Here is a 25992-nt window from a genome sequence, read left to right as displayed (position 1 = left end):
GAGACATCTAAAGGAAACATCTGAAGGAGACATTTAATATTGTTTCATCCTATGCATATTGATTGACGTCAGGATTGGCCAAGACTCCTGCTGTCATGTGGAAATGCGCTATCTCCGCTGGTCCCCACCGCTCTGTTTTGCCTGCATGTGAAGACGCGTCGACCCCCCAACCTTAATTCCGAACCTCGACAGCTCGAACCCCCAACGCACCATGCCTCCAAAACGAAAACACACAGCTCAAGACGCCGAGGAGGAGGATCCTAAGCGCTACGCTTATCTGAAACCTCACATCCGCCGCGTCCCAGAGAAGACCATCAAGTCGAAATGGGCTCCTTTGCCAGAACCCGTCCAGGAAAAGGTCCGGGACATGTTTCACTCTCTCGAGCGACCGGTGATCATGCGGAATCAGAACGAGCGCAAGCGCATCGAGGCGCAGGGTGCAGTGCAAGCAGTTGTGCGAAAGTAGGCCATCATTTTTAATCCGGAAGCTTCCAAGCAAAGCTCTCAGCGTTTCGAGGGATTGGTATACTGATTCTATATTCTGTTTTGCTTCAGTTTGGGAAAACGACTCCCTCGAATGCCATTTCCGCCCATAACGAAGGAATCGAACTTTGACTATGAATCTGCCCTGAATGAGCATGTATGCGACTTGTCACCGATTATTGACAACAGCTCCATACTAATTCTTTTCTAGCGGTCTCTTGAAGCGCACCTAGCCACGATGAATGACAGCGTCGATCTTCTGAAAGCCGAGATTGCCAAAGAAGAGGCACTCCTGGCCAAGGAAACAAAGTCACTACAGGAAATGGACAAGAATGCCAAACGGGCCGAGGCTGAAAGGAAACGACAGACTAAGAATGTATGCGGCAAACTCGGCTTGGTCCTAAGTATGACTGGGGCTAATGTTTTGAAACGCAGGAACACCCCGTCCTCCGACAGCTGGATGCGCTTCCGCAGAGCGAGGCCTCTCTGTCCTCGGAGTTCACGCTTCTGGGCTCGAAAGATAGCCAAGTAACACTGGACGAGGTATATGCTGAGTTTAAACCGCCTATGCTTGATCTGTTGACTTACAATTGTGTTTGATTTTAGTTGAACGGCGACCCAGAGGTCCAAGGTCTCATGAAGCAACTGCATGGTCATCTTCAATCTATGCAAAATAATACAGCTCCCTTCGTGGGACTTGGTGATGCCATCACTCGTTCACAAGCTGCGTTGGATTTATACTCAACGCCCAATGATTGAATGCCCCATTGGAGCCTATCACACCATAAGAGCCACAACATACACCCACTTCGGCATTTTTATGCTTATTGGCACATGAAGAACCTCGGACTTGCGCTTACTGAGAAAGCGAACCACCACATTTCACCTGTGGAAATCCGTGTCGTGTCCTCGGATTCTAATGCATTCGCCAGATACCTCAGGGAAACTGGGCGCGATGGGACGCACACCTCTTTGATGAGGGATGTCCCAATGCAGAGCTCGGTATTAACCATCCTAAATTAGGATATAAAAGGTAATGCAGAGAGTATCACACAGCCCCTGTCCAATCTGGGGAGTCTTCCAGGATGATCTGCCAGCCAACCCGAGGCTCCACTGCATAGAGAATGTGTGATGGGAATGAAATTAGACAATCACTAGTCAATTATCAATGACACATCTTGCATATTCCGTGCATATGTTCTAAATCAAGAATAGCCAATTGTAAGACGCAGAAAACGTAATCACTCAATCGAGGTCTCGCCCCGAAAGTGGCGTGTGCCCGAAGACCAGCACCCCATGCGGAGCAGGTCGGAGGGGTCACTCCGCTTTCTCCATCCCCAAGAACTTTTTGACGTTTACCAACTCTACTACAAACCACTGGTCTGCAGGCAGCCATTTCACTCCCACCCTGGTGGTTTTTGCCAAACACTTGCGCAATGACCGAAAAGAATGCGCCGCCGGGCGCCTCCAACGTGAAGGCCAGGCCCGCTGATGCAGGGAAGGATACGAGCATCAAGGACTCGCAAACATCTGCGGCCAAGGCCGAAACCACCGGCTCGGGGAGTCATTCCAGTCCTAAGAAGCGCCGGAAGGTGAATCACGGTAAGGTGCCGTTGCGCAGCATGCGACAGGGATCCGGGCGCGGTCGATTCTGTTGCGCATAACGAGTAGAACATCTTCGCTAATGAGGGTTTTACAATTTTAGCTTGTGTCTATTGTCGCCGCTCGGTAAGCTTAAGTCTTCGAGGATGCTTTATGCGTGGTCGCTTTCTGCGACAGGCACTCGCACATATTCAATGAGGGAAATGGCTTTGCTAACGGGGGTTTGTTCGTGTGTTACAGCATATGACCTGCGACTCGGTACGACGTTTCTGCCTCCCCTTCCCCCGTTCGCGACCCGTCGCGTCTGAAACCCTCTACGCAGAATTGCGGGAAATAAATTGCACCAGCTGACCTGTCTCAATCTATGAAGGAACGTCCCTGCACCAGGTGTATAAAGCGAAACATCGGTCACCTGTGCCATGATGAGCCGAGGGAAACTGCCAAGCGCGGACGTGGCGAACCCGAACATTCGGCTGCAGACGAGGAAGGCTCGTCGAACAATGAACTGGGCACTGTACAAGGCATGCCTAGGAGTATCGACGTCGCCGATGCTGCTGGTCAGCAACCATTCCCGGATACTACGATCGGCATCGCACCCTCGGCTGTGAACCCACCTTCAACGGTGCCACCTGGAAATCTTTCCGTATCTGGCCAGGGCCTTGAGGCAAACTCTCAGCGTGAGTTTACAATAAAACTTGATTTGTCCGCGGACTCGGCTGATGTGGTATGACAGTCATGCAATACAATGACTGGGTAGGTGGTCAAAATCAGTTCCAGGATATGCATTCTCTCCATCCCTCATACATGTTTAATGCACATGAAGTCACCAACGAGTACAATTTGCTTGGAGATTTTCTCAGTAACAGTCTCTTGGACGACGGGGCAATGTTCCAAAATCAAGATATGCAGGGCATCTACACCGACTCATCATTGATGAACTCGATGGGCGGCATAGGTTTACCGAATGGCCTACCTCCCTCGACACATCTCGCACCGCCAGCACATAGCCACGGATTACCAGGAGAATCGATTCAACGACCAACCTCAACAGTCGGCAATGACAAAGCCCGGGAAACATACTACATGACTGCTGCCGATCCGGCAGGGACTGATCCACCGGAGGAGCGGATGAACAAACTCCTCAAAGCAAAATATGATGCCGGACTACTGAAACCATTCAACTATGTCAAGGGATATGCGCGATTGAATCAGTACATGGAAAAGAACATGCAACAAATATCTCGGCAAAAGATTCTTCGGCAGCTCGACAAGTTCCGGCCCAAGTTCCGAGAACGCATGCAGAGCTTGACTGATATCGAACTAATTCTGGTTGAGATGTGGTTCGAGCGAAGTCTCATGGAGTATGATCGCGTCTTTGCCAGTATGGCTATTCCCGCCTGCTGTTGGCGTCGAACAGGCGAGATCTTTCGAGGGAACAATGAGATGGCACAGTTGATTGATGTCCCAGTTGAGGGTCTACGAGATGTGAGTCCCGAACTTGGATGAAAATCAACCACGGCCCATCACACATTACTCACATGTTTTCTTCCTGTAGGGCAAACTTGCTATCCACGAGATCATTGTGGAAGATCAGCTGGTGAGCTATTGGGAGAAGTTCGGGGCTATTGCTTTTGACAATACTCAGAAAGCCATGCTCACCAGCTGCACACTGAAGAGTCCTAACCCAAATTCAACGAGTGGTGGGATTACCTGCTGCTTTTCATTCACGATCAGACGAGACAGCCACAATATGTAAGTCTTCAATTATCCTCTTGACACTGACGTGCTAGAACTAATAATGTGCAGCCCATCACTTATCGTTGGGAACTTCCTCCCCATCGATAAATAACACTCTCAGCGAGACTGATCTATTCTATGTCATACATGATCTCTCTTTGCCATTCTCTTTTGTTCGACTGATTCCCCGAGGGTTGGCTGTGCTCTTTATCAAAAATGTAAGGATATGTACAATATCAAACGGTCTGTTTCGAATGGAATGGCGTCTGGATAGATATCTATAAAGTAAAAGAAATTTTGCTCCGTGTAGTGTATGGTCCCAGGATTTGCGACGGTCAATAGACGATACGAGCATTGGAGTTTGGATTGCAGTGTCCGCGACTCAGAGGTCAACTCTTCCGTCTTGTCCCTCCACACTCCCACCCTTTCCTCTCTCTCCCAATCCCACTCTTGTTTATTTCATCGTCTTCATCTTCTTATCACCTCTTTCATCCTTTCCATCTTCTTTCTTTCTCGTCTTCGCGAATCCTAAATCTTCGCTATGGCGCAACCACTTCAGTCAATCAAGATCCTGACAGGTACAAAAAATAGCTGCATATCACGTCCATATTTGGGTGAAACAACTAATAATCATGGTCTTCTACCTTACTAGATATTGTGACTCTCTTGCAGACAACAATATCCGCGCCCTATGCTTCCACCGGGCCTCTTCTTAGTCCCGATATCATCCTTGCACTAGACAACAATCTCAATCGCAACCCATTCAATTCCAGAAACACGCCACAGGGAAACAGCAGGCTGGACAATCTTGGCACATTGCTTTGGAATACCTGCACGCAGGTGTCACTCTCGCGCGCTGACAATCCAGACGATTCGCAAACGCTTGCAAAAGTGAGAGCTGTTGCATTTGCGGTGTTGAACAAAGCTGTGCCTGCCGACCTCTTAGGTCGGTGAATTTACTTGAGGGACGTTAAAATAAATCAAACTAATCTTTTACAGGATCTCTCAGAGCTCTGGATTTAGCTCTTAGTGCTGCACAGATTTGTCTTGGTACCTCATCCTAGATCTGACTTGATGAATGTATCAGATCTGACGCCGAAAACAGTGAATAGTCAACTTGATATTGCGCTGAATATCCTGTCGTGCGCCGCCCAGAGACTCGCCAATGTCCAGCCCAGTCGTCTTGAACTTGATCCGGCGATCAACCGCACCCTTACCACACGATACTATCTCCTTCGTTGTCGTTTGGTGAGGCGTAAAACTGGGATAACCTTTCTATTCTGACACGACAACTGACGCATGCTTATAGGCCTGGTTACAACGCCGACCAGATCTCGCCGAGCTTTTCTTTTCCAAAGTTCCTGGGCCAGTCTTATCAAAGGATCGAGAATTGATTTTTGAGCTCTGCTTCATTATTGGTGATTCGGCTCTTGCACTGCGCCAGTCCGAGACTGCACTTACATGGCTGCAAAGAGCATCTGAACATTTGCAGTTCTTGAGTATCTCCACTGAGATGACTTTCCCTTCCTTTGACTCATGGAACTTAATTGTTCGCCATTCTATTGGTTAGTGTCTTGGGAATGAATATCGTGGGAAAGCTGAAACCCCCAATTAACATATTGCAGCTGTGGCTTGCACCCAATTGAAAACGCCCCAAGCAATCGCTATTCGCACAAGTGAAATGTTCATCTTGAGAGAAGTATGTTCGAGGAAATCGTCAGGGTGACTCGAGTCTGACCTTTTAGCTTTACCCACAGCAACCCGGGGTGATCCTTCTTGACCTTTCTGTTGGACACAATAATGGTGGTATCAGTGAGTTGATACAAGGTAAAGACTGTTCCTCATATCTAGTTAAGCTGCGCTAATCATATTACCCTAGGTTTCGAGAGACTTCTTGAGGGGATGATCCTTACAGAGTCGAGCATGCCAGTGTGAGTCCTGCTACCAGCATTGGCCTACATCTGTTCATGAATCACTGATTATGAGTCTAGAATTCTTCAGTTCGCCCGATCTTTGGGCCAGACAGGGTACTGCATCACAAGTATTCCATGCCCGTGAGCAATGTTGCTGACCTATATCCAGTGGTTTGGATGACGGAATCCAAGCATTTCGTATTTTACTCACGCGCCCTCTCCCATCCAGCGAGTGGAGAGAAAAATGCTTTGTTTGCTTCGTTCTTCTTTTGAGCAGAATACGGGATTCTGATACTGACTCCACTCATATGAGCACACTTGAGGATATGCTTAAGGAACTAGAGAGCAGTGGATATCCATCGCTCAGTGCCACCGCAGCTCAAGCCGCCATGATTGTAAGACATCATTATCATCCTCACCACTAATGAAGAGAGCTGACTGGCAGTGTATAGTGCCTCTGGAAAATGACAGGTGCTGCAATGCTCAAACAGGACTATTGTACTGGACAGCGATGGCTTCTCATTTGCACTGTCCCCATGATATTCAGAAATTGCTCCTCGCGCATTCAGATCACAATACAAAAGTCAGTTGAACATAGATCGACACTTGTCTTGCGGCTCTATCTGACCTCTCTCTAGAAAGCTGATTGCATGTTATCTGCATAATGGATACATCGATAACGCTCGAACGCTAATGGACCGGGGTCTGGTTCAAAATCCACGGGATTTCCAAAGGATGTATCTGGCTTACAGGTTAAATATGTTGGAGGAAAGAGATGTCTCTGGTATGTACAACCAAATTTGAGCGCTTTTGACCTATTCTAACAACCTCAAAGGATTTTTCCGTCTCGGTTTCCCTTCGGACCCTATACCGAAAAAGCAACTGAGTCTACTATCGTGTGCAATGGAAGCCCAGCGACAGCACAAACCAGAACAAGTGCTGGACTGTCTTGAACAGTTCATCAAGTGCTTGACCTCAGATGATATTTATCATCACGACTTTTCAGCTGCTGAACATTACATGTGAGGACATTTGTAATCAGCGCAGTTCTCTACAACTCTGACTTTTCTACCGTACACAGGTTTGCAATTACGCTTCTTCTTGAAGAGCTCTCCAAAGGCTTCAATCAAAGGCTTGGTCAACACATTGAGACTGTACTTGAGAGCAGTTTGTCTTCCCCTCCCTAAGCTATCGCGCTTCTTGACACTAACCGTCCACCAGCCTCGTCTTTTGTCAAAGAGACCAGCGTATTTGAAGGAGGTGCACAGGAGGTCTCGGTCACTCAACTGCAATGGCTCTACTTCGCGACTTACAAGATTGCTTTGAAACTTAGCAAATCTTCTGGATTTCAGTGGACTGATCCTGTCCTAAAATACTCAAAAGAGGTTTGTTGGATATCTATGCAGAACATGTCTCCGATTATACTTGTTTAACATCTTCACAGTTTGCGCTTCAGTATCGTCGGATTGCCTACCCCGAAACAGTTTCTAAAGCACCCAGGCCACATCTTTTTGCGGTTGCTTATCTCAGTCTTCTTGTTTCCTCACTTGAGGCTCGCTGCGAGGTTGATCCAGCTAAGAAGGTTCGTGTCAAAAGAGAATGCTACTCTCAAATGTCATCATAGTTTATACCACGGCCATACTGATCACCACCAGAAATCACACTACGAGAACGTGCGCACTTCTTTCAATGAACTAGATGATTTGTTCGGCTGGGACGACGGCGAAGAAGAGTCAGATCATGAGGTGCATGTGAAAGAAGACCGACACCATGATATCGCGCAATTCTTCGACCTCGAGGCTGCTATGCATCTCGAGCAGTGGGAAGATGTCACAAAAATATCCGAATCCGATGATGCGTTCCCCAAATCGAAATTTCACGCGCCGATCATGGATCTCACTCTCCAACTGAGCTTACCACCCGCACTAGCGGTCAAAATCATTAAGGTGCGCTCGCTTTGTTAGCTTAAATTCTAGCTCTTATACTGACATATAATAGCGAATCGTCAGCAAACTCGGGGCAGCAGAGGCCACTTCAGGATTGCCCATTACTTCATGGCAATACAATCCCCGCATTGCGCTGCCTCGCTATCTACATTGTCTGTTCATCCTGGCCATAGCACCACGTTTAGATGTGCAAGACGTTCCTGGACTTGCCCACCTCAATGTTGAAATGGTCGATCCTGAGGTCGCCGAACGAGTGCTCGACCAGGTCATCGCAATGGGAGCCGCGGAGGCAGAAGTCAAAAGTGAAGAACAATCTGAGCAATCCAGTCTCGGTATTCCCCAGCGCGATTCAGAGCTTTATCCTTTCCGTGGCAGATTTACATATCCGACCCCGGAGTTGATCAAGATTGCCACCATGGCGTTCAATAAGGCCTGTGAATTCTACCGTGTTACTAGGGACGAGGAGTGTCAGCGTTGGGCAAACAAGGCGATTAGTGTTGCTCAGCTTGTGCCTGGCTCTGAGGGCGAGGCCATGGTCAGGGTGCTTCGAAACAGGCTATCCAGTCTGATTAGTGTCTAAGGACTTGAGGAACTGCTAGATCATGTTGACCTAAAGAGGTCGGTTGAATGGGTGATGCGAGCAGCCTATGGAATGGATCAAGTGAGTCTGGATGCTTGAAAGTGTCTATTTGGGGGGTTGATGGAGCTTCATTGAATGAGATTACAAGATGGTTTGGGGCAAGATGGAGGAACCAATTTGTGGATCGAATGAATTATGATGGACTTCTAAGACAAAACTTACGAAACTCAAAAAAAGAATGAAACTGTGTATGATTATGCTTTCCTGGCCAAAAGAAATGCGAAGAGAGAAGACTTGCTCATGGTAAGACGGCCTATAGCCTCAAATGGTAAATGTGGGTATCATCAGAAGGGTAATGATCTCTAGGAAATCAGGGAGAAAATGGAATAAGGAAAGGAATATCGCCCAAATCACCGAAAATCCAGTAAATGATGCAAAGATGCAAGATGGGAAACAAGAAAAGAAAAAAATCAAGAGAATGCACAGGCCGAAAAGCCGGTATAGAGAAATAAAAGTCAAGTGACCAAGGGAAATATAGGACCAGAATGGCAATGCTGCTCCACAAAGCATAATATAGTTGCCCGGCAGTGAGCCGGTGCGGTTTATTCGTCTCGAGTTGCATCGCAGGAGCGGCTCCGCGAAACTTGCCGCATGCCCTTTTCTCGTAAAGAGGGGGTGGAGGGCATACGTTGGGGAGCGCGAGGCGACTTGGAGTTAGACGAGATGCTTTGTTTTCGCTGCCCCTCCATATCTCTACCGCTGCTATCCGTCTCTGTCTCGCCACTCTCATCGCTACTCTGTCCGCGATCACTCACAATGCGGAGTGTGAGACTGAGCTCGCGCTCGAGCTCCTTTTGGGCCTGGGGGCATTGTTTTGAGGTGTGGAGTTTCTTGCGGTAGGCGCGGAGACTGCGGCACAGCTGCTCGGTAGACATGTCCAGGCCTCCGAACTCCGTGCGTGGTGTTGGTTTGCCACGGTTGCGGAAATCGTGGGATGTGCGGCGATTGGTGGTCCTTGTGCTGGCTGGTTTTCTGGATGTTGAGATTTTCGATTTGGGGCTCATGGGTGATGGGGACCGCCGTCTTTGATCATGAGGTGTACCTAGTGTTGGAGACGTGCGGTTGGGGGGCGAGTATATTTCTGAGCGGGCATGGTTCTTTAGTGATGATGGTGCCAAAGATAGTCGTGACATCTTGCGGGGTAGGGTTGGAGAGTGCGCTCGGACAGGGGTTGGTGTTAGGGGATTGGGACTATCTGGACGCTGAAACCCAGCAAGCTCGCTGCGAGAAAGAACTTTCCGGAGAGGAGGTCTGGCTGCGGTCATTTCCTTTGCAGGGGTTTCATCGTCATCACGTCCGGTGGGGTCTGAGGAGACATGCTGCTGGACTGACAAGTTCCATATCATCAGAATGCCATCCATGCCAGCAGTGACTACAGTGCGCTTGATTTGAGAGCCATCCGAGGTATCACGTTTCTCTAGAAGTAACACATCAGTCACACCTTCTGTATGACCAAACTCGCCAGTGAGGAGCTGATCTCGCTCCAGGTCATATATACGTATAGATTTGTCGGTGCTCGAGACACCTATGAGAATCTTCGGTGTTTGACCTGAGATCTCGGGTGCGACGGTCAATGAACCCAAGACTACCGCATCAGTTGTCTCCGAATCAGATGCTTTGAAACAGTGAAGATGGCGCCCAGAGAGGATGTCAAATTTCGAAACACAACGGTCCATGGTAGAAAGGTATAGTATGTTCGAGTCGTCTGGACACAATGCCATGGACACGGGGGACGCTTTTTGAGTGATGACTCTGGAGATGAGATAGGCAACAGATGTACCATCATCCATTTCGCGCGTCGCTCGGTCTCTTATGACAACAGTGCGGTCAGCAGAGCACGAAAGCAACTTTTCGCCTTCATTGATGAACATCAATTGTCCAACAGCCCCGACGTGATCGTCCATGGTTTGAACCAAGTACAATTCAGTGCCTCGCTTCTCGAAGAGCTGCACCATCCGATCACGACCAGATGTAGCTATGAGCCAGAAATCATCCATTGCTTGAATAGCCACATCTGTGATTTCCCCACCATGAGCACGTACCTGGTTGAGGCAAGCCCAGTCGGTGTTCGAAAAAGTCCTATATCAAAAGCGTGAGTTGAATAATCTACCCGGTGTCTCGACATTGCACATACCTCAATACGCCAAACTTGTCACCTGAGACGAACCAGTCCGTATTTTCAGCGGTTCGCAAAATTTTGAGTTCATTTGCTGCATCCTCATCATTTCCTGGAAACTGGTCGAGGTCGATATTCTTTGATCCTCGACACTTTCCTTGGGCATCCCAAAAGTTCACGGAACCATTGCGAGACCAGGTAAAGAAGTCTGCGGACAAGTCGTTGGGGAAATCCATGCGGCAAATTCCAAGAATAGGATCTCTGTGGGCAGGCATAGAAGCCTCACCCTCTTCCTGCTCGCCGTCATCGCGTAGAGTGTCAATCGGATAGACATGAATCGCACGGGTAGATTCAACAGTAACCAGATGAGTGTGAAGAGATCCCATGCAAGTAATTGCCGGTGCCTTGCTTTTCTTGTCAGACGCACCCTTCTCTAGGCGTGTAGGAGACGCCGGAATCGACGTCCTAGAAGATCGTAGAACTTCAAACGGCACCCGTTGCATTTGCCTTCCGCGCCCACCTAACCAAACTGATTCCTGGTCAAAATCCACGGCTAACGAGGTGATACCGAAGCCAAGTTGCTTCACTGTGGTCATCTTTTGAGATCCTTCACGGTCATCGAGAAAACAAACTGCGCCAGAGTCTGTACCGATTACAGCCTCGTGAAAAGAGATATTGCTCACGCAAGTAAAGGTGTTGTCGCCCAGGGCACCGAGTAGACAATTCCTGCCAGAAAGTGCTTTCGGGGCAGGATTGGGCGAAGGGCTAGCTCCCTCGACGTTCAGCCGTGTCTTAGTTGGTGACATAGGTCGCACCACCGTTGGAAGACGCCATACCTTAACATGTCGTAGACCAGTCCTAAATGAAGGGGTTAGTTGATTGCTAACTACTGCCTCTTGATTCAACATACGTAACCAGACTTTGACCAACCCAACACATATCCTTGATAAACGCGGTGCATTTGTTAGCGGAGTGTAGCTTGGCCGATCCATTCTTGAGGTTGATTGTCCAGATGAAAAGAAATCCATCATTGGGGTTGCCGAGCGTTGCCAAATACTGGGAGTCGGGACTGAACGCTAAGCCGCGAACACCGAACGTGTGCTCGTTTAGAATAGATAATGGAATATCCGGCAAAGCATCTTTCGCTGTCGAAAATATTAAAACTCGAGGGTTGTACCCAGTCTTCACGTCGTCAGCTGGTGTTGCGGTCTCACATCTCACACTTTTATCAATATCCTCCACTCACCTCTCCAACTGCAAGGAATCTTCCATTGGGGCTGATCGAGACACTCGTGACTGCTTTGATTCTTTCCCTGGAGGACCACCCACGAGGGCTACCGGCGTCAACGACTTCGCTTGATGGAGATCCATTGGGTATATTGAGGTGTGGATTGGACCGTATATGGGAAAGCGATCGTGATCTTGGGTCCGGGGTTGCTGGTGGAGTTGACTGGTTGTAAAAAGAAGTTGACGGGTTCACACTGGTTGCAGAGGGGCGGGCTCGGAAGAAACGCTGGGTAATGTTGTCATTTTCGTCTAATTCTGCGAGAACCGCTGCTGATCCAGCGCAAAGCGCAAAACTCTTGCTCATGTCATGGCTCGAGAAGCCATTGGGGGTGGTTGTGGTTGTACCGATAACGGTTTGGAGGGATAAGGAGGATTGGTGGGAGGGTTTGCTGGGAGATCGGTTGCCAGGTCGGAGAATTGGAGAGTTCGAGGGAGTGATTTTCAACGAGGCACCGGGTCCAGCAAGCTTGCTTTTTGCACCAAGAGGGGTGGTGGAAGACATATCCTCGGGGGCGGTGATCGGTGGTTCAAGGTCCCCTGAGTGCGCGGGGTGTTTGCATTTCAAGGTGATTTCATCAAATTGGTTCCCTGCTGCTAGACCGGCTGTACCGAATGTCAGGAATTTTGTGGAGGTGAGTGGTCAGGAGAGAGTTGTGCGGGAGGATCGTGGAATTAGTGGGGGCAAGCTGAATTGAAGCTCTGATCAGCGAGGCCCAATCTCCATGCACAACAAAAGCGTCTAGTACTCAGCTAGAGCTTTGAAAGGGCGTAATGGTGGATGAGAACAAGGTAATTAACACAAAGCTCTCAGTCCGCGCGAAGAAGGTCATTCCAGTTGAGCGGAGGAATCTGAGCCTTGAGTCTCTACTTTGCCCCTAGCTTCATGGGAAATTGGGACTTTTGCTTGCTGATTGGCCCTTGATTTGACCTCTGCTTGTACTTGAGGAACGGATTCTCCCTTGCAGGCCCTGGATCTCTGCCCGTCTTGCTCGATCCGCGAAAAAGCTTGAGATGAACGGTGGGTCGTGTACGCACAGGTCGCCGCACTAAGCCTCTGGCTTTTGGGGCTCGTGGGCTTTGATGGCTGGGGTATGTTTGGTGCTGCAAGGTATACGCTGCGGATGTGTGTCCCCGGTCAAATGAGGACAGGCCCAAAGGAGATCTAAAAGAAATTCAAAAATAGAGGTATTTGATCTGAGAGCAGTCTTCTGACCTGTACAACTTCGGAAGGCCTCGACTGAGTTGCACGTGTCTCGAATCCCCCGATCTCGTGGCCCCCAATGCCCTAACTCCAACCCATAGTTCCCCTGCCCAATTGCTCATACGAAACTCACCTACGATACAATCCATTGTAATCTATTGCTATCTGTGACCATTTAGACAGGAATGACTATTCATATGTTTCGCAGCCTTATCATACATATCAACTCCAAGGGAAGTCTCATGTACGTGTAACCTGTAAGTTCTAGAGTCCTGGCCCAAAACCCATATTTCTTCTATAAGATTGACTATAAATGTTTTGCTGGACCATAATCTCGCGTCTCACTGCTTTATTCAACTAGCTACATAATCATCAATCTCTATCTAGATGGTTTGGGTGCTGAACATTGATCTAGGCTGTTGGTTGTCAGGTGATTCCTCATGTCCATACAGTTATGATCGCATGATGTCTTGCCAGACCCTTGTCTATTTATTCCTTTGGGCTTGAGAAATTGGAAATCATGACAGGTGAACAGGCAACTTATAGTTCATTGACCCGAAGCAGGAGTATGATGATTTGGTTTTGTATATATATTCTGCAACAGTGTAGGTCAATTAACTAGTATACACATGCGAGTTCCAATCAACCAAGCTAGTCCAGCTTCATTTTAGTCTTGATCATAGCTACCTTATTGAAGGATTTTTCATTGGGTGGGCCTATATCATTTGCTAAAACTTCTCGTTGAATTAGTTCAAAATCTATATATTGCTTCCATAACGAATCAATCTGACTATAAAAACGAACATCGCACTCTTATGTGGTGATCATATCACAAAGAATGTCACTGCCCTAGAGATCATGACATATTCGTACCTGTATGTAGTCAAATATTTAGATCTGATGTTTATCCATCTTCCAACTCACTCTTATCTACCTTCTCTTCCACTTCGACTTGCCATTGTGTTTTCCCGCTCGAAAATGTCTACGTGGCTCTTCGATTAGCGATTCTATTCCATTACTACCCTTTCAGAATTCGCAACGTCATTTTTTTCTTCCAGGCGATGATTCTTATTTCATTTAATTCAACGCTCTGTCAGTCCACAAGAGACGAGGTTCAGTACGCCCACGGTGACCACTAATGAAGGAATGAATGAATGCTATAGATAATACCACACTCTAAACTGCACGTTACTTCCAGCTCATCTCGTAACTTGGCCCCTTGTATCCCGCAGCAGGGCTAACGGAGATTCATTCCACAGAAAAATGGGGGATTGAAGCTTCAAATCAATGTGCCCAGACAGGGCGGGAAAGGGCTCGGGCGTTGTCACGAACAACTCTTGAAGCACACTGGCCAATCGACTTTCAATGGAGGCATAATCGTCAAGAATGGAATTCAAACCACTAGCAGTGCCCATAGTAGGGCTTGTCTAGTAGAAACAATTTAGTGTGTCATCGAATGGGAGCTTGTTGAGGACAATAGCCAAACATGGTACACGATAGACGCTCGTAGCAAACTTCCAAGAACCTCCAAAGACTCAAACAAACAAGGATGTCCAGAGCTTCCACCGGAGGCTAGAAATGAGCAGGAAGTTGCATTGGGCGTTATTCAAACAGATACTTAGGATGCTGCGCCTCGAAAACGAAGGAGCTGCGAAAGCATTACCGCTGAGTATGGAGTATCTCAATGTCAGAGTCTACTGCTGAGAGAGACGTCGAAATGTATCATGGAGATGTTGATTGAGGAAGAAGACTAAACTAAGCTATGGAAAGAGGGAGAGATCTGACACTCAACCTGGAAAATATGCGAGTTTGTTAAAGTCTTTTGACTTCTGCTTAGCAGTAGATCCTCTCCTGCCTTTCTTAATAGGCGAATCTAGGTGTTTTCAGTTTCTCTATCCATTGTAGAACCGCATACCCAATAGACTTGAATTTCCTAATGTGCTGCTTGTATCCTTCACGCAAAATACTCCCCGGTCCTCAGAACAGAGACACTACTTCATAGCTGACGAGTATTCCGTCTGGCAGAGAATTTCCCACCGAGTCATCGCGGAACAGCACCTAGCTCTGCCCGAGATCTTCGACTCACCTGGCATTTCAGCTGATGGTCATACGAGCAGACTGTCCATCAATGACTGCCGAGGCCCCTTGGCTATAACATTACAAGAATATCGATCCTAGGGGACCCCTGTTCCAACGCAGTACAGAGCAGTCTTGCTCTTGAGGAGCTCAACTGCGCCAAAAGCTTCCGATAGTACCAGAGAGGTAAGTTATGTGCTATCCCAGCGACAATGTCTCATTTGGCCATAGAAAGCTGCATTGGTGGGTTCTGCTAGATTAAATAATGTGGACATAAGACATCAACCTGTGCAAACAGATCTGAAAAGCCAGATTTGCAACCAATAGCATTTTGGTAAGACCAAATCGATTGGAATTTCGTCGAACGAGATGAGTTGATGCCAGATCCCTCAGGCCAACATTTATTTTGAGGCTTATCTTATCGCCACCAAATTCCCTTCACTCGACATTCTGCTCTTGCCTTCATCCATCGTCAAATTTGCTCTACTTTGCCTTTTTTTTTAGGCTGCGGTTGTTTCCTACAATGGCCATCACATGCACTGCTTCATCGAGACTGGCTTTACCTGCCGTTTTGCGCAATGTCTTCCACTCTCAGAGCGCCAGTAATTTCGGCGCTTCATCAATAATTCCTTATCGTCGACCTGTTGCTTCTGGTCTTTGTCCCTCGAATCTTCCATTGCAAAGATCTTTCACTTCAATTTCGCGCTTCGGTGATTCCCAAAATGAACAATCAGAGCACGCAAGCTCTGTAGCCCCGGCCGGCGTCGATGCCCCTGTGCCTCAACAGAAAACAGTGAGAAAGAAACATCACGATTCAAAAGGCAACAAAACTGGATGGAACACACATAAGGGCCAGTTTAAGGGTCAGCGGCGAGGCTCAGAAATCAGAACCGGAAGAACCGACAGAGAGCGCAGAGCTTTCCGCAACGAGACTCGCAGGGAAGCCGAAAAACAACCTCGCAGAGCTTGGCAAGACATGGCCGAGAGAGCAAAACAGGATCTTGAGAAAAGGGGGAATAAAAAGCCTGAGCATTGGCAAGTGCAGAAAGCGGCATTGAAAGAGAAATTTGCCGAGGGTTGGAATCCGACCAAGAAGCTTTCGCCTGATGCGCTCGATGGAATCCGTACCCTTCATGCGAAAGCCCCCGAGAAATTCACGACCGCTGTTCTTGCGGAAGAGTTTGAGGTGTCCCCGGAAGCCATTCGTCGAATCTTGAAGAGCAAATGGCGCCCGTCGGAGGATGAGATGGAGAGTCGGCGCAAGCGCTGGGAGAACCGACACGATAGAATTTGGAGTCGCATGGCAGAGCTTGGTCTTCGGCCCTCGACCAATCGCACGCGACCTGTTTCAGACTTCCATGTGCTGTACGATGACAACAATCGCGAGCGAAGATAGTCGTTTGTGTACATTATACTGTCCTTAGATTAGTTTGCGCCCTGTACAATATGTAATATCAGTTTAGATTTCCTCCCTCTCTTCTTATCTTAAACACATAAGACACTTAACTAAAAACCCCCATGTACTTGCAGCCCTGGAAAGAACATTGAGTCTTCGCAGGTTGAAAGGGTGGATATAATATGTCATTGAGTATCCCGTAGTTTGGGGTGGAGCTAGGTGCAAGGATATCACCGCCACGCAATTCCCTCGGCAACACATCTTCAACTCTACAACCAACATGGTTCATTCTGGTTGACAGAATGCTCCTGTCGGCACATTTCACCAAGCTTCGACCTAACTACAGCTCATCGTGCCGACAATTCATCCTAGGCCTTGAGAGCCCCCCTCGAACTGCAGCCCACATGCTGACACGACCGCCATGCCATCCAACATTCAGGTCTTCGTGAAATGGAAGGACCAGACAATATTTGCAGGAGAGGATGTGGAATGTACTATAACGTTCAAGAACGTGGCAGATACTAGCCCTGACGCTCATCATGGGGGCGAAGAAGGTCGACATTCACGAAAGGTCTCTCGAGTCGCGAATCGCACACCTAACCCGAACTCGGAAACTTTCTTTGGATTCAAATCACCCCAGGCTCTATTTTCCGGTCGGCGATCATTTTCGATCAGCTCGCAGCGAAAGCCTTATCACCGCACAGCCTCCTCTCTGAGCTCGCCGTTAGTTGGCTCCCACAGTTTTCCCCCAAACAGCGGTACCTCTACACCGCGAACGTGGCAACCAGGGCACAACCATCAACGATCCGTTTCCATTCTCTCGATTGATAGTGAAGGTCAAGCCGATCCGGCGCCTTCCCCGCGCCAGTATAATCGATCTCTACCGGCCAGGGGCCACGGGCGCTCGGCGAGTCTCCAGGTTCTGCCACGGAGACAGAATAGCTACGAGGATTCTTACAAGAAAGGTACGTACTGGACATTTAACAAGAGTTTTTAAAGACCATCAGATTAATAAAGATCCTTGGTTAGCGAGAACTCCCTCTCACGCTTTTCCCTTCCCATTGACAGAAGCTCCTAGCGAGCATCCTAATGGCAGCCTCAGAGTTGATACCTCCAATTTGGGGGGATCCAACCGCCCCGGCTCTTTAGCCACAAGCCCAGTAGGGCCAGTAGAGCCATTGCGCCCGCCTTCACGGCGACCCCAACCGCCTGCCCTCGATTTCAAGTTTCCCGCCGCGCCTCCGACCGAATCAACGAACAACCAAACCGTGCGCACTCCGTCGCCGAAGTCGGCAACCACCAATGGCACAACATCAACCGGAGGAAGATCAACTATTAAAGATGCGCAGGGTCTTACCGGACCAGCGCACCAACAACTAACTCGGATTATATCAGCCACAAGCGTGAATGCGAGCAGCCGGAGTAGCGGGGAGTTCTACTCTGTGAGTGACCACTCCACTGAGACTCTCGGATCTGAGTACACAAACTATTCGGTACAGGGTGCAAGAACTCTCCCTTCCATGCGGCATATGCGAAATCATTCGAGCGTAGCTCCACCTACTTCCAAAGCTCTTAACAGCCAGGCGCTGCTTATGGGCTATGCGCAAGTTAGCGCATCTTTCACAGTCGATGGTTCATTGGTGAATCAGGCGGCTTTCGATGAAGTCAAACGAAAAGGAGTTGTCGGCGGGCAAGCGGGCGCTGGAATTCCTGGCCGCGCACCGCCAGCAGCCGAGCGACCACGCAAAACAGGTGGATTCTGGGGTGCACTCAAATGGAACACCATTGAAGAATCCATCAATGGCCTCCTCTCAAATAACGAACTGGATGGACTACGCGAAATGCGTGGCGTAACATCGTCGAGATCAATCCCGCTGTTGTCCACCTCGCAATCCCTCCTTTTTGTGGACCTTCGACTGGCACCGGGGGAGGAACAGTCATATTCCTTCTCTTTCTCTCTTCCTAAAGGACTCCCGGCGAGTCATAAAGGCAAAGCTATCAAAATCTCATATAATTTGGTCATTGGGACTCAGCGGCCTAGCGGGCCCAACGAACCTCAAAAGGTCAACCGCATCAATATACCCTTCCGTGTTTTCAGCGGCGTGAATGGTAAGCTAGACCCTTTACTTTGTCCTCTATTCCACGAGTTAACAGTTTCCCAGAAAAGGGAGATGTCCTTGGGCATGACTTGATGTCACCCTATGTTCTTCTACGGGATGAAGCAAAGGTGCAAAAGGTCGGGCCCGTGATCCCAATGATAGCGAGAAAGCAAAGTATCAGCAAATCTAACCACTCTGCCTCGGACTTCCTTAGCTACGTGGATGAAATCTTAGAGCAACGTGCGCGTTCTAACACACTCTTTCCACCTGGCGCTCTGCCCTCGAGACGACCTAGCGTCGAGGGATTGCCCCAGATGCTTTCCAGCAAAGATATCATTGACTTTGCCATCCTCCGCAGTAACCAGGCTATGAATTCTCGTCGCAGCCCTAATCGCTTTGAGATCGCTCGTGAAGGCCAACGCATTGCGGAGGTTGTTCTAAACCGACCAGTTCATCGGCTTGGAGAGACTGTCATCGCCACTATGGATTTTGGAAATGCTACCATTCCGTGCTATGCAGTCCGTGCCTCGCTAGAGACATCTGAAAAAGTCTCTCCTACTTTGGCCATTCGATCCCATGCCAGCATTCACCGAACGACGCGACGCATTCATGCTTCTCTGTTTGAGAACACACTCCATGCCACCCGCGTAGTCTTCAGCCCTGCTATCCCTGTTGCAGCCACGCCTTCCATCCTGACTAGTGGCGTGACTCTCGATTGGGAACTGCGGTTCGAATTTGTGACCTCCAGTGTTCGAGGCGATCAAGGGACCCCACCATCGGGAACCCGATTGCTCGAGACTTTGTCGTCAGATGATCGTGGCCAGCTGTTGTGTGCCATGGAGCATTTGAACTGCGAATCGTTCGAAATCTCTATCCCACTGACTGTGTATGGAGAAACTGTTCGAGAACGACTGCCAGAGGAGAATCAGGGCTACCCGATCTAGAATTCTAGATGTACACATTTGCCTTGCAGTCATGTTTGATTTATACTGTTTGATTTCTAAATATTCCCCTGTGTTATGGGAGAAACTCCCTGCAAATATGGGCCCACCGGGCTCCCGGACTGCAATGTATAATTGATATTGGATTTGAAGAACTCCCTGTAACTGGAAGACTACATGTAGGGAGGAACATGGGTAGATCTTTACATCAAATCGCAATTTCGATTCTCATCTTATAGTTCTTATAGTTCTGACGTAGGGCTTGGTAACTGGGGCAACGCGGTCAAGATCAGGCCTCACTGTATCAGCTGGGTGGAGCTGAACCCCCGATAACACATCTCTCTCCTTGCGCGTTCTTCTGTTTCATCCCAATTTATCATTCAGGATTGTTGATACCCAGGTAAGACACCGAAAGACTGCAGTCTGCAACCTGCACTTCTGCACTTCTGCACCCCTTCAATCTCGGACGATAACCCGTGACTGACATTGGAATGTAGGCACCTCGCGATCAGCGCAATCCCCACCGAATACAACCCTACCGAGAGGGATTGCTTTTTTTTTTCGAGGCTGAGAGAAGATGGCTTCATTCATCACCACCATGTCTGTCCCCGCTACCCCTCCTATTGCTCATGTTCCTTGCCCTGGAGAGAGTGCCTCTCACTGCTCGCAATCCAAGTCCCCTTCTACCAGCCCTACCCTGTATCAGACCACTCGCTTTTCTTATGTCCCCTTCTTGGAGCCTCCCTCATACCTGTCACCCGCGGTGCGCGCACTCAAACAAGGCTGTCTTGGACTAACACCTCCCAGTAATGCCCGCACCCGCGCTCCCTTCAAGCCCCGCTCGGCCGCGAAGGGCACGAGTAGCTACCAGCTACGACAATTCGCGGAAGCCACACTTGGAAGCGGAAGCTTGCGCAAGGCCGTCAGGTTGCCCGAAGGCGAGGACTTGAATGAATGGCTCGCCGTGAATAGTAAGACTCCCACCCTTACTGAGATGTACTGCGTCCATTGGCTAATGTTTGGGCGATATAGTTGTCGACTTCTACAACCAGATCAACCTTCTTTACGGCTCAATAACTGAGTTCTGCTCGCCGCAGACATGTCCCGAGATGAAGGCCACAGATGAGTATGGCTACTCTCCTTTGGCAGTTGATGATCCTCCGGCTTACAACTTCCAATAGGTTCGAGTACCTCTGGCAAGACTCGGAGAACTACAAGCGCCCGACCAAGATGTCTGCCCCGGAATATATCGAACACTTGATGTCCTGGGTCCAGGGTAACGTCGACAACGAACAGATGTTCCCTAGTCGAATTGGTATGATTCCCTCGCCGTCTCATGGTCTAGTCCCATTGCTTACCTATCTGTTTGTTAAAGGCGTTCCATTCCCCAAGACCTTCCCCAGCCTTCTTCGCCAGATCTTCAAGCGTTTATATCGCGTCTACGCTCACATCTACTGCCATCATTACCCCGTAGTGGTGCACCTCGGTCTCGAACCTCACCTCAACACCAGCTTCAAGCACTATGTCTTGTTCATTGACGAGCACAAATTGGCCAGCGGAAAGGATTTCTGGGGTCCGCTGGGTGATCTGGTGGATAGTATGTTGCGCAGTGACTAAGAGTCAGAAAATCGGGTGGTAATTCCATTCGCATCTGAACTGAACTCCCTAGCCATCCTGGCTCATGGAGGAAAAGGGCATCTCAATGGCGTTTCGGGTGCGGTGCATGCATTGCAATATCTTAGCTTGGACTTTTGGCGTTAGGGGCTTGACCTGATGCCTAGATTGAAATGGTAAATCGCATGGATATTTTTCCTACTTCATTCCTGCTCTAGTACTCTGTATGGGGGTAAAGGTGACATCCATAGGGCCAAGGTAGTGGCTCAAACCTGAGCTGATACTCCCCAGGCTCTTTGTTCCTGCAATTTAACCTGAACAGGTTGATCCTTCGAGTGGAGATACAACACTGAGGCATCAACTGGATCTGATTGATCTGATGCGTATTCGGGATGTCTCAGCTAAAGACTGTGATCTACAAGCGCGTTTCGGCGCAGAATACAAACATGGACGTGATCTTGGAATATATCCCTTTCCAATATGCTATGGGGTTTGTTTTGGCAGGTAAAATCAAATGCTAAGAAGCAAAAATGGCACGTAGATTTGCTATGATATGCAAAAAAGAAATAGAGATAATACAAATGTACACATATACACAACCCTTGATTCAATCTCTACTTGGCCCCCACTTTGATCCCGACGTGGCCATTATTTCCCGGCCTTTCAGTCAAGCTGAGGCTATCCCACTCATCAAGGAATCGATCCAATTCAACCTCATCAACATCATCAGTTGCACCCCTCTGGCTGACAGAGAGAGCAAAGTTCGGATAAAGACTGCTGAACCGCTCCCGATCCCCTGTCTTCCAAAGCTCATCTTCGAAATCTTTCAAGAGAACCATTGTGTCTCTGGGAAGTGGCACCCCCTGCTTGATGGCTGTAAGCTGTACAAGTCGAAGCATTCCTTTCGCGAACTGCCAGCGGCGAGCAAGTGCACGAAGAGGGATCAAGATCTCCACGAAAACGGCCTTGTTGCGTTCGTCTTCCATATCGTCGAGCAGTGTGAATAGTGAGATGGTAGCGTATTGCATGGTCGCCATTGGTATGCACTCAATTGGCCAATTGGAACGTAGTCGGTTCAAGATCGTGCCGATGTTGTGAGCTGAAGACATTCGCAGTCTCTTGATTCGCTCTTGGATGGCCAGGTCGCGCTCTTTCACTATTGGCACGATGAATCCTAACATGATCAAGATTGCCATGTAGTATCGCATGCTTTTCTGGTGATTTAGTGTTTGGCTTGGTTCGCAATGGTTGGGATCTGGACTTACTGCAGCTCCATGGCACCGGGCGTCGGCGTGTTGCCTAAACGGATACATTCAGGTAGTTTTGCTGCACACTGTTCGAGACGGCTATGGAAGGAATCAATCTTCTCCAGGTCAATGTTGTCGGGCTTTTCGTCGCCAAACAGGTAGTCAGATATCTCCCACATGATCAGTGACTGTTCGAATTGTGCGTTGAGAATACAGTTGGTATGGGCTGGGACAGGCTCAGCCTGACGAGGGTAAGGGATCCAAGTATCATTTGGATCATGGGTTTCGGGGAACCTTGCAAGTTCGCTTGGTCTCTTGATGATTGATCGTTTTTGGAAACTTAGGGTGGCAATCCTAGCGGAGGTATAGGTTTAGTATATCTTCTGTCTCTTTTTGTTCCAAGAATAGGTGGCTTACGGGTTCAAGCTGAACAAACCATAGACTGCCGTGTCGATCGCTCTTGCCATTTGCTCGCCCTGCTCGTTGGCTTCTGCGATCATCTTCTGTCGTTTCTGCAGAATCTGACGGACACAGTCTGATATCTCCACGAGATACTGCCAACCAAGTCTGTCTTTGCCTGTCACACAAGCACTTTTTATGCGAGTCAGACCCCGATCCGTTGAAAATATATGGGATGGAAGTTACCTGGTGTATATTTCTCCCCAGGCGATCAGAGTGGTCAGCGGTAGTCGGCCTTCCTCTTTCTTCATCAGGGCCATTGCCTCCTGGAGGAAATGGTCTCCGCGCGATCGAGGGTCGCCTGGTATAGCGAATGCTTCGGGGTAGTCTGAGTAGATCTTGATATCAGGGAGCATTAATTGAGAGGCCGATGAAACGAATCAGGATTACCCACACAAGCCACGGCTAGCATACTGTTGACCAGCAACGGCGAACAAAATCGGGACTCCAGATTACCAGATTTCATATCAGCAAGAAACAAGTCACGATCGAGCCAGTTCAAGATCGAGTGTTGCCATGTAAAATACAGCGAAATGAGATGCGAGACAAAGGCATCATCTGCTGTAACCGTCGTCCATGGCTTTGCAGGTACCTCAAATAAAGGTATATCTGCAAGTCTGTTTACATCCATATACCTTTGCGGGGAGGTTTTCGGCACTGAGACTCGAGCATTGTATGCATCGCTGGGACTCTGGGCGTCAGCCAGGCATAGCCGAATCTCGTCTAGAGGCGCGTTACTGCGAATCAGATTGAGCACGTCGGGGGCCTGTTCGTCATCATTGTTGCGAATAGCCTCGACGAGTCGCACCAGCAGATCGCGATCCAATTCTAATGACTCAATCTTGCGTTTCAAAGTAATTCGTCGCCGGCCATCATTTTCGGTATTGACCTTACACTCTGTGTTTGCTTTCTGGCAAGGCGCGCAAGGATTGCCTCCGACACACTATCTCCCGTTAGCAAACACTCTCCACAGCCTCGTCGAGAGAAGAAAGATACAAACTTTTGACTTTCGCTTCTGACACGCCTCGCAGGCAGTAGTTGCTTTTTTACCACGTGGTAGTGGGTGTCTTCCACTTGGGGGCTTTGAGTCTGGTCCAGGAGCAAGAGCCTGGTTGGCATTCTGTGAAGACATGGTGTCAAGTCTCAAATGTATCGCGTTGTTAAAAGAATTGGGCAAAATCGGCGAATGGCCGTGGACTATAACCCCCAGCCGGATATGTATTTCCACCCCCTCTCTACTTTGTAACTAATGGTGGCTCGGCAGAATCTTACTGGGCGATGATTGGATCGTTGTGATTTAGCCTCGATGAAGGCAAACAATGAGGCCCATCAGGCTCATTTTCTTTGGTCTGGCAAAGAGTGTGTGGTCCCTTCCCAAGTCAGCTAAGATGCACCAATGCCAGCCTAAACCTGCCTCTAAGCCACTCATGGATTGGACCCTCCTAGGTCTCCCGTCTGGGCAATCAACCCCGAAACCCAAGCGGAGCTCAAACGAGACGAAATAGCCAGTCAACAAGTAGAGAAAAACAGGAATTGGCATGCCGTTTTGGGAATGGGTGTACTATATCCCTGCTCGTCACGTCCATCACATATAGTTTCGTTCAAAATTAACCGGTTCTGGTCAGTGGGAGGTATAGATTGCAATTAAATCATGCCAATAGGGTTGCACCTAGGGACACTGAGGTCTACTTCGAGATGAGATTACTAAAAATCAAGGAATAATTACTCCACATCAACCTCCCCGGGGCTGATGGGCTGACACGTGTGACAGTCTCAACAAGACATTAACGGCCACTAGCGTCCAGCTGTCACGCGCGAGTCATTCCAAGGTTTGTGGCGACGATGAAGGACGAAGGACGGATTGCGACGGGGTAACTGCGCCAAGGATTTATATACACGTGACATCTGGGCACGTGACCACGGGAACATTCGGCCCGGGCGTTCTCAACCTTGCATCCTTGAACGAAAGCAACAGCCGCTCGATATCACCTTCCCATCCAACCCCTCTGTGTCTCTCCTCTCTCCTCGAGGTCCTCCTCCAGACAATTGCACAATGATGTCCGCTCGCTTCGCCCGCGCTGGCCTCCGTGCCACCCAGCTCTCCGTCCCTCGCACCGCCGCCGTCAACGGCCTGCGATCCTATGCCACCCCGGCCCAGGAGACCCGCGCTCCCATCGCTCTGTTCGGTGTTGATGGCACCTACGCCACTGCTCTGGTATGCACCTCCATTGCCCGGTCCTGCACGCGACCGTGTTCCAACCTCTCGCAAACCCGTCTTTCCCCGACCCCTCCCGCACAGTCGTGTACAACTTCTTCAAAAGCAATTCTCATCACAAAACATACACACATATTCGGGACTGTATTCCTCTAACATAGATTTTCTCTTCTTCTCTAGTACACCGCTTCCACCAAGTCCTCTGCTCTCGACCAGACTGCCCGTGCCATCGCCAACCTCGGCGAGATCATCAAGGCCGACAAGAAGCTCGTCAACATCCTCGGTGCCCCTACCCTCAGCAACGCCGACAAGAAGTCCATCGTTGAGGAGCTCGCTAAGGTCGCCGGTGCCGATAAGGCCGGTATCCTCAAGAACTTCCTCGAGACCCTTGCCGAGAACAACCGTCTCGGTGCCCTCGAGGGTGTCTGCGAGAAGTTCGCTACCCTGATGGGTGCTCACCGCGGCGAGATTGACCTTAACATCACCAGTGCTCAGGTACGGATTTCCACCTATTTCTTCGCTTCGCAAATAGAACCATAGTCTAACGATCTCACCAGGAGCTCGATGCTAAGACCCTCTCCCGTCTCGAGAAGGCCGTTGCCAAGTCCCAGTACAGCCAGGGCAAGAAGCTCAAGGTTATTGCCAAGGTAAGTTATGAACGATGCATTATTGCCAATGTGTTATTTGGTGGTCGCTTGCTAACCTTTCTTAGGTCAACCCCGACCTCGTTGGTGGACTCGTCGTTGAGATTGGCGACCGCACCGTTGACCTTAGCGTTTCTTCCAAGATCGCCAAGATGAACAAGGCTCTTTCCGATGCTTTGTAAATGTAAATTAGCCTCAGCGTTTGAGGGGATGGTTAGACTATAGCATATCGTCCCGGATGAACGGTAGCGTTCGTAGGGAAAAGTGGGGTTCGAAAATTCCCCTTTCATCCTTTTGTTTTGTTCTCATTACTTGTCAATTGCACAAATTCATCCATCTTTGGTGTCTATCGTAGAAGAGTAGAGCGGTCCGTTGC

The 25992-nt window shown here is 49.1% G+C and overlaps 9 protein-coding genes across 9 annotated transcripts; 7 read left to right on the top strand and 2 right to left on the bottom strand.

The window, feature by feature from the left end:
- Window positions 1-211: 211 nt before the first annotated feature.
- N7457_005319 (uncharacterized protein) lies at window positions 212-1242 on the top strand (the record flags this gene model as incomplete). The annotated part of the gene is made up of 5 exons (XM_057176364.1): window positions 212-462; window positions 556-640; window positions 695-859; window positions 919-1026; window positions 1090-1242. 5 exons carry the CDS (start codon window positions 212-214, stop codon window positions 1240-1242), a joined length of 762 nt encoding a protein of 253 aa, XP_057030666.1.
- A 677-nt stretch (window positions 1243-1919) lies between these two features.
- acuM (gluconeogenesis transcription factor RDS2) lies at window positions 1920-3934 on the top strand (the record flags this gene model as incomplete). The annotated part of the gene is made up of 6 exons (XM_057176363.1): window positions 1920-2075; window positions 2189-2211; window positions 2473-2762; window positions 2819-3570; window positions 3641-3837; window positions 3892-3934. 6 exons carry the CDS (start codon window positions 1920-1922, stop codon window positions 3932-3934), a joined length of 1461 nt encoding a protein of 486 aa, XP_057030665.1.
- Window positions 3935-4363: 429 nt separating this feature from the next.
- Window positions 4364-8261, top strand: N7457_005317 (SPO22/ZIP4 family meiosis protein; the record flags this gene model as incomplete). Its single annotated transcript, XM_057176362.1, has 18 exons — window positions 4364-4400; window positions 4475-4768; window positions 4822-4872; window positions 4928-5070; window positions 5132-5387; window positions 5448-5521; window positions 5568-5634; window positions 5702-5753; window positions 5814-5849; window positions 5905-6130; window positions 6188-6318; window positions 6374-6519; window positions 6571-6757; window positions 6817-6902; window positions 6957-7120; window positions 7180-7317; window positions 7391-7681; window positions 7734-8261. The coding sequence occupies 18 exons, from the start codon at window positions 4364-4366 to the stop codon at window positions 8259-8261; spliced, it is 2907 nt and encodes a 968-aa protein (XP_057030664.1).
- Window positions 8262-8863: 602 nt separating this feature from the next.
- N7457_005316 (WD40 repeat domain-containing protein) lies at window positions 8864-12226 on the bottom strand (the record flags this gene model as incomplete). Its single annotated transcript, XM_057176361.1, has 4 exons — window positions 8864-10400; window positions 10456-11295; window positions 11348-11619; window positions 11684-12226. The coding sequence occupies 4 exons, from the start codon at window positions 12224-12226 to the stop codon at window positions 8864-8866; spliced, it is 3192 nt and encodes a 1063-aa protein (XP_057030663.1).
- Window positions 12227-15524: 3298 nt separating this feature from the next.
- On the top strand, window positions 15525-16397 carry rrg9 (mitochondrial ribosome assembly protein RRG9; the record flags this gene model as incomplete). The annotated part of the gene is made up of 1 exon (XM_057176360.1): window positions 15525-16397. The coding sequence occupies one exon, from the start codon at window positions 15525-15527 to the stop codon at window positions 16395-16397; it is 873 nt and encodes a 290-aa protein (XP_057030662.1).
- Window positions 16398-16818: 421 nt separating this feature from the next.
- Window positions 16819-19440, top strand: N7457_005314 (putative intracellular protein transport protein (Sat1); the record flags this gene model as incomplete). The annotated part of the gene is made up of 3 exons (XM_057176359.1): window positions 16819-17362; window positions 17427-18506; window positions 18560-19440. 3 exons carry the CDS (start codon window positions 16819-16821, stop codon window positions 19438-19440), a joined length of 2505 nt encoding a protein of 834 aa, XP_057030661.1.
- Window positions 19441-20014: 574 nt separating this feature from the next.
- N7457_005313 (Mob1/phocein family protein) lies at window positions 20015-21054 on the top strand (the record flags this gene model as incomplete). Its single annotated transcript, XM_057176358.1, has 3 exons — window positions 20015-20408; window positions 20470-20563; window positions 20619-21054. 3 exons carry the CDS (start codon window positions 20015-20017, stop codon window positions 21052-21054), a joined length of 924 nt encoding a protein of 307 aa, XP_057030660.1.
- Window positions 21055-21665: 611 nt separating this feature from the next.
- Window positions 21666-23889, bottom strand: N7457_005312 (Zn(II)2Cys6 transcription factor; the record flags this gene model as incomplete). Its single annotated transcript, XM_057176357.1, has 6 exons — window positions 21666-22260; window positions 22317-22652; window positions 22716-22889; window positions 22944-23095; window positions 23152-23700; window positions 23758-23889. 6 exons carry the CDS (start codon window positions 23887-23889, stop codon window positions 21666-21668), a joined length of 1938 nt encoding a protein of 645 aa, XP_057030659.1.
- Window positions 23890-24810: 921 nt separating this feature from the next.
- N7457_005311 (F1F0 ATP synthase subunit 5) lies at window positions 24811-25798 on the top strand (the record flags this gene model as incomplete). Its single annotated transcript, XM_057176356.1, has 4 exons — window positions 24811-24972; window positions 25153-25467; window positions 25530-25619; window positions 25685-25798. 4 exons carry the CDS (start codon window positions 24811-24813, stop codon window positions 25796-25798), a joined length of 681 nt encoding a protein of 226 aa, XP_057030658.1.
- Between the last annotated feature and the right edge of the window lie 194 nt (window positions 25799-25992).

Source organism: Penicillium paradoxum, assembly GCF_028828445.1.
Source record: "Penicillium paradoxum strain IBT 22861 chromosome Unknown utg000005l_segment0_segment0, whole genome shotgun sequence".
In the NCBI taxonomy this organism is placed as follows: domain Eukaryota; kingdom Fungi; phylum Ascomycota; class Eurotiomycetes; order Eurotiales; family Aspergillaceae; genus Penicillium; species Penicillium paradoxum.
Note: the sequence above shows the minus strand (reverse complement) of the source record. Positions and strands in the feature narration are given on the sequence as shown.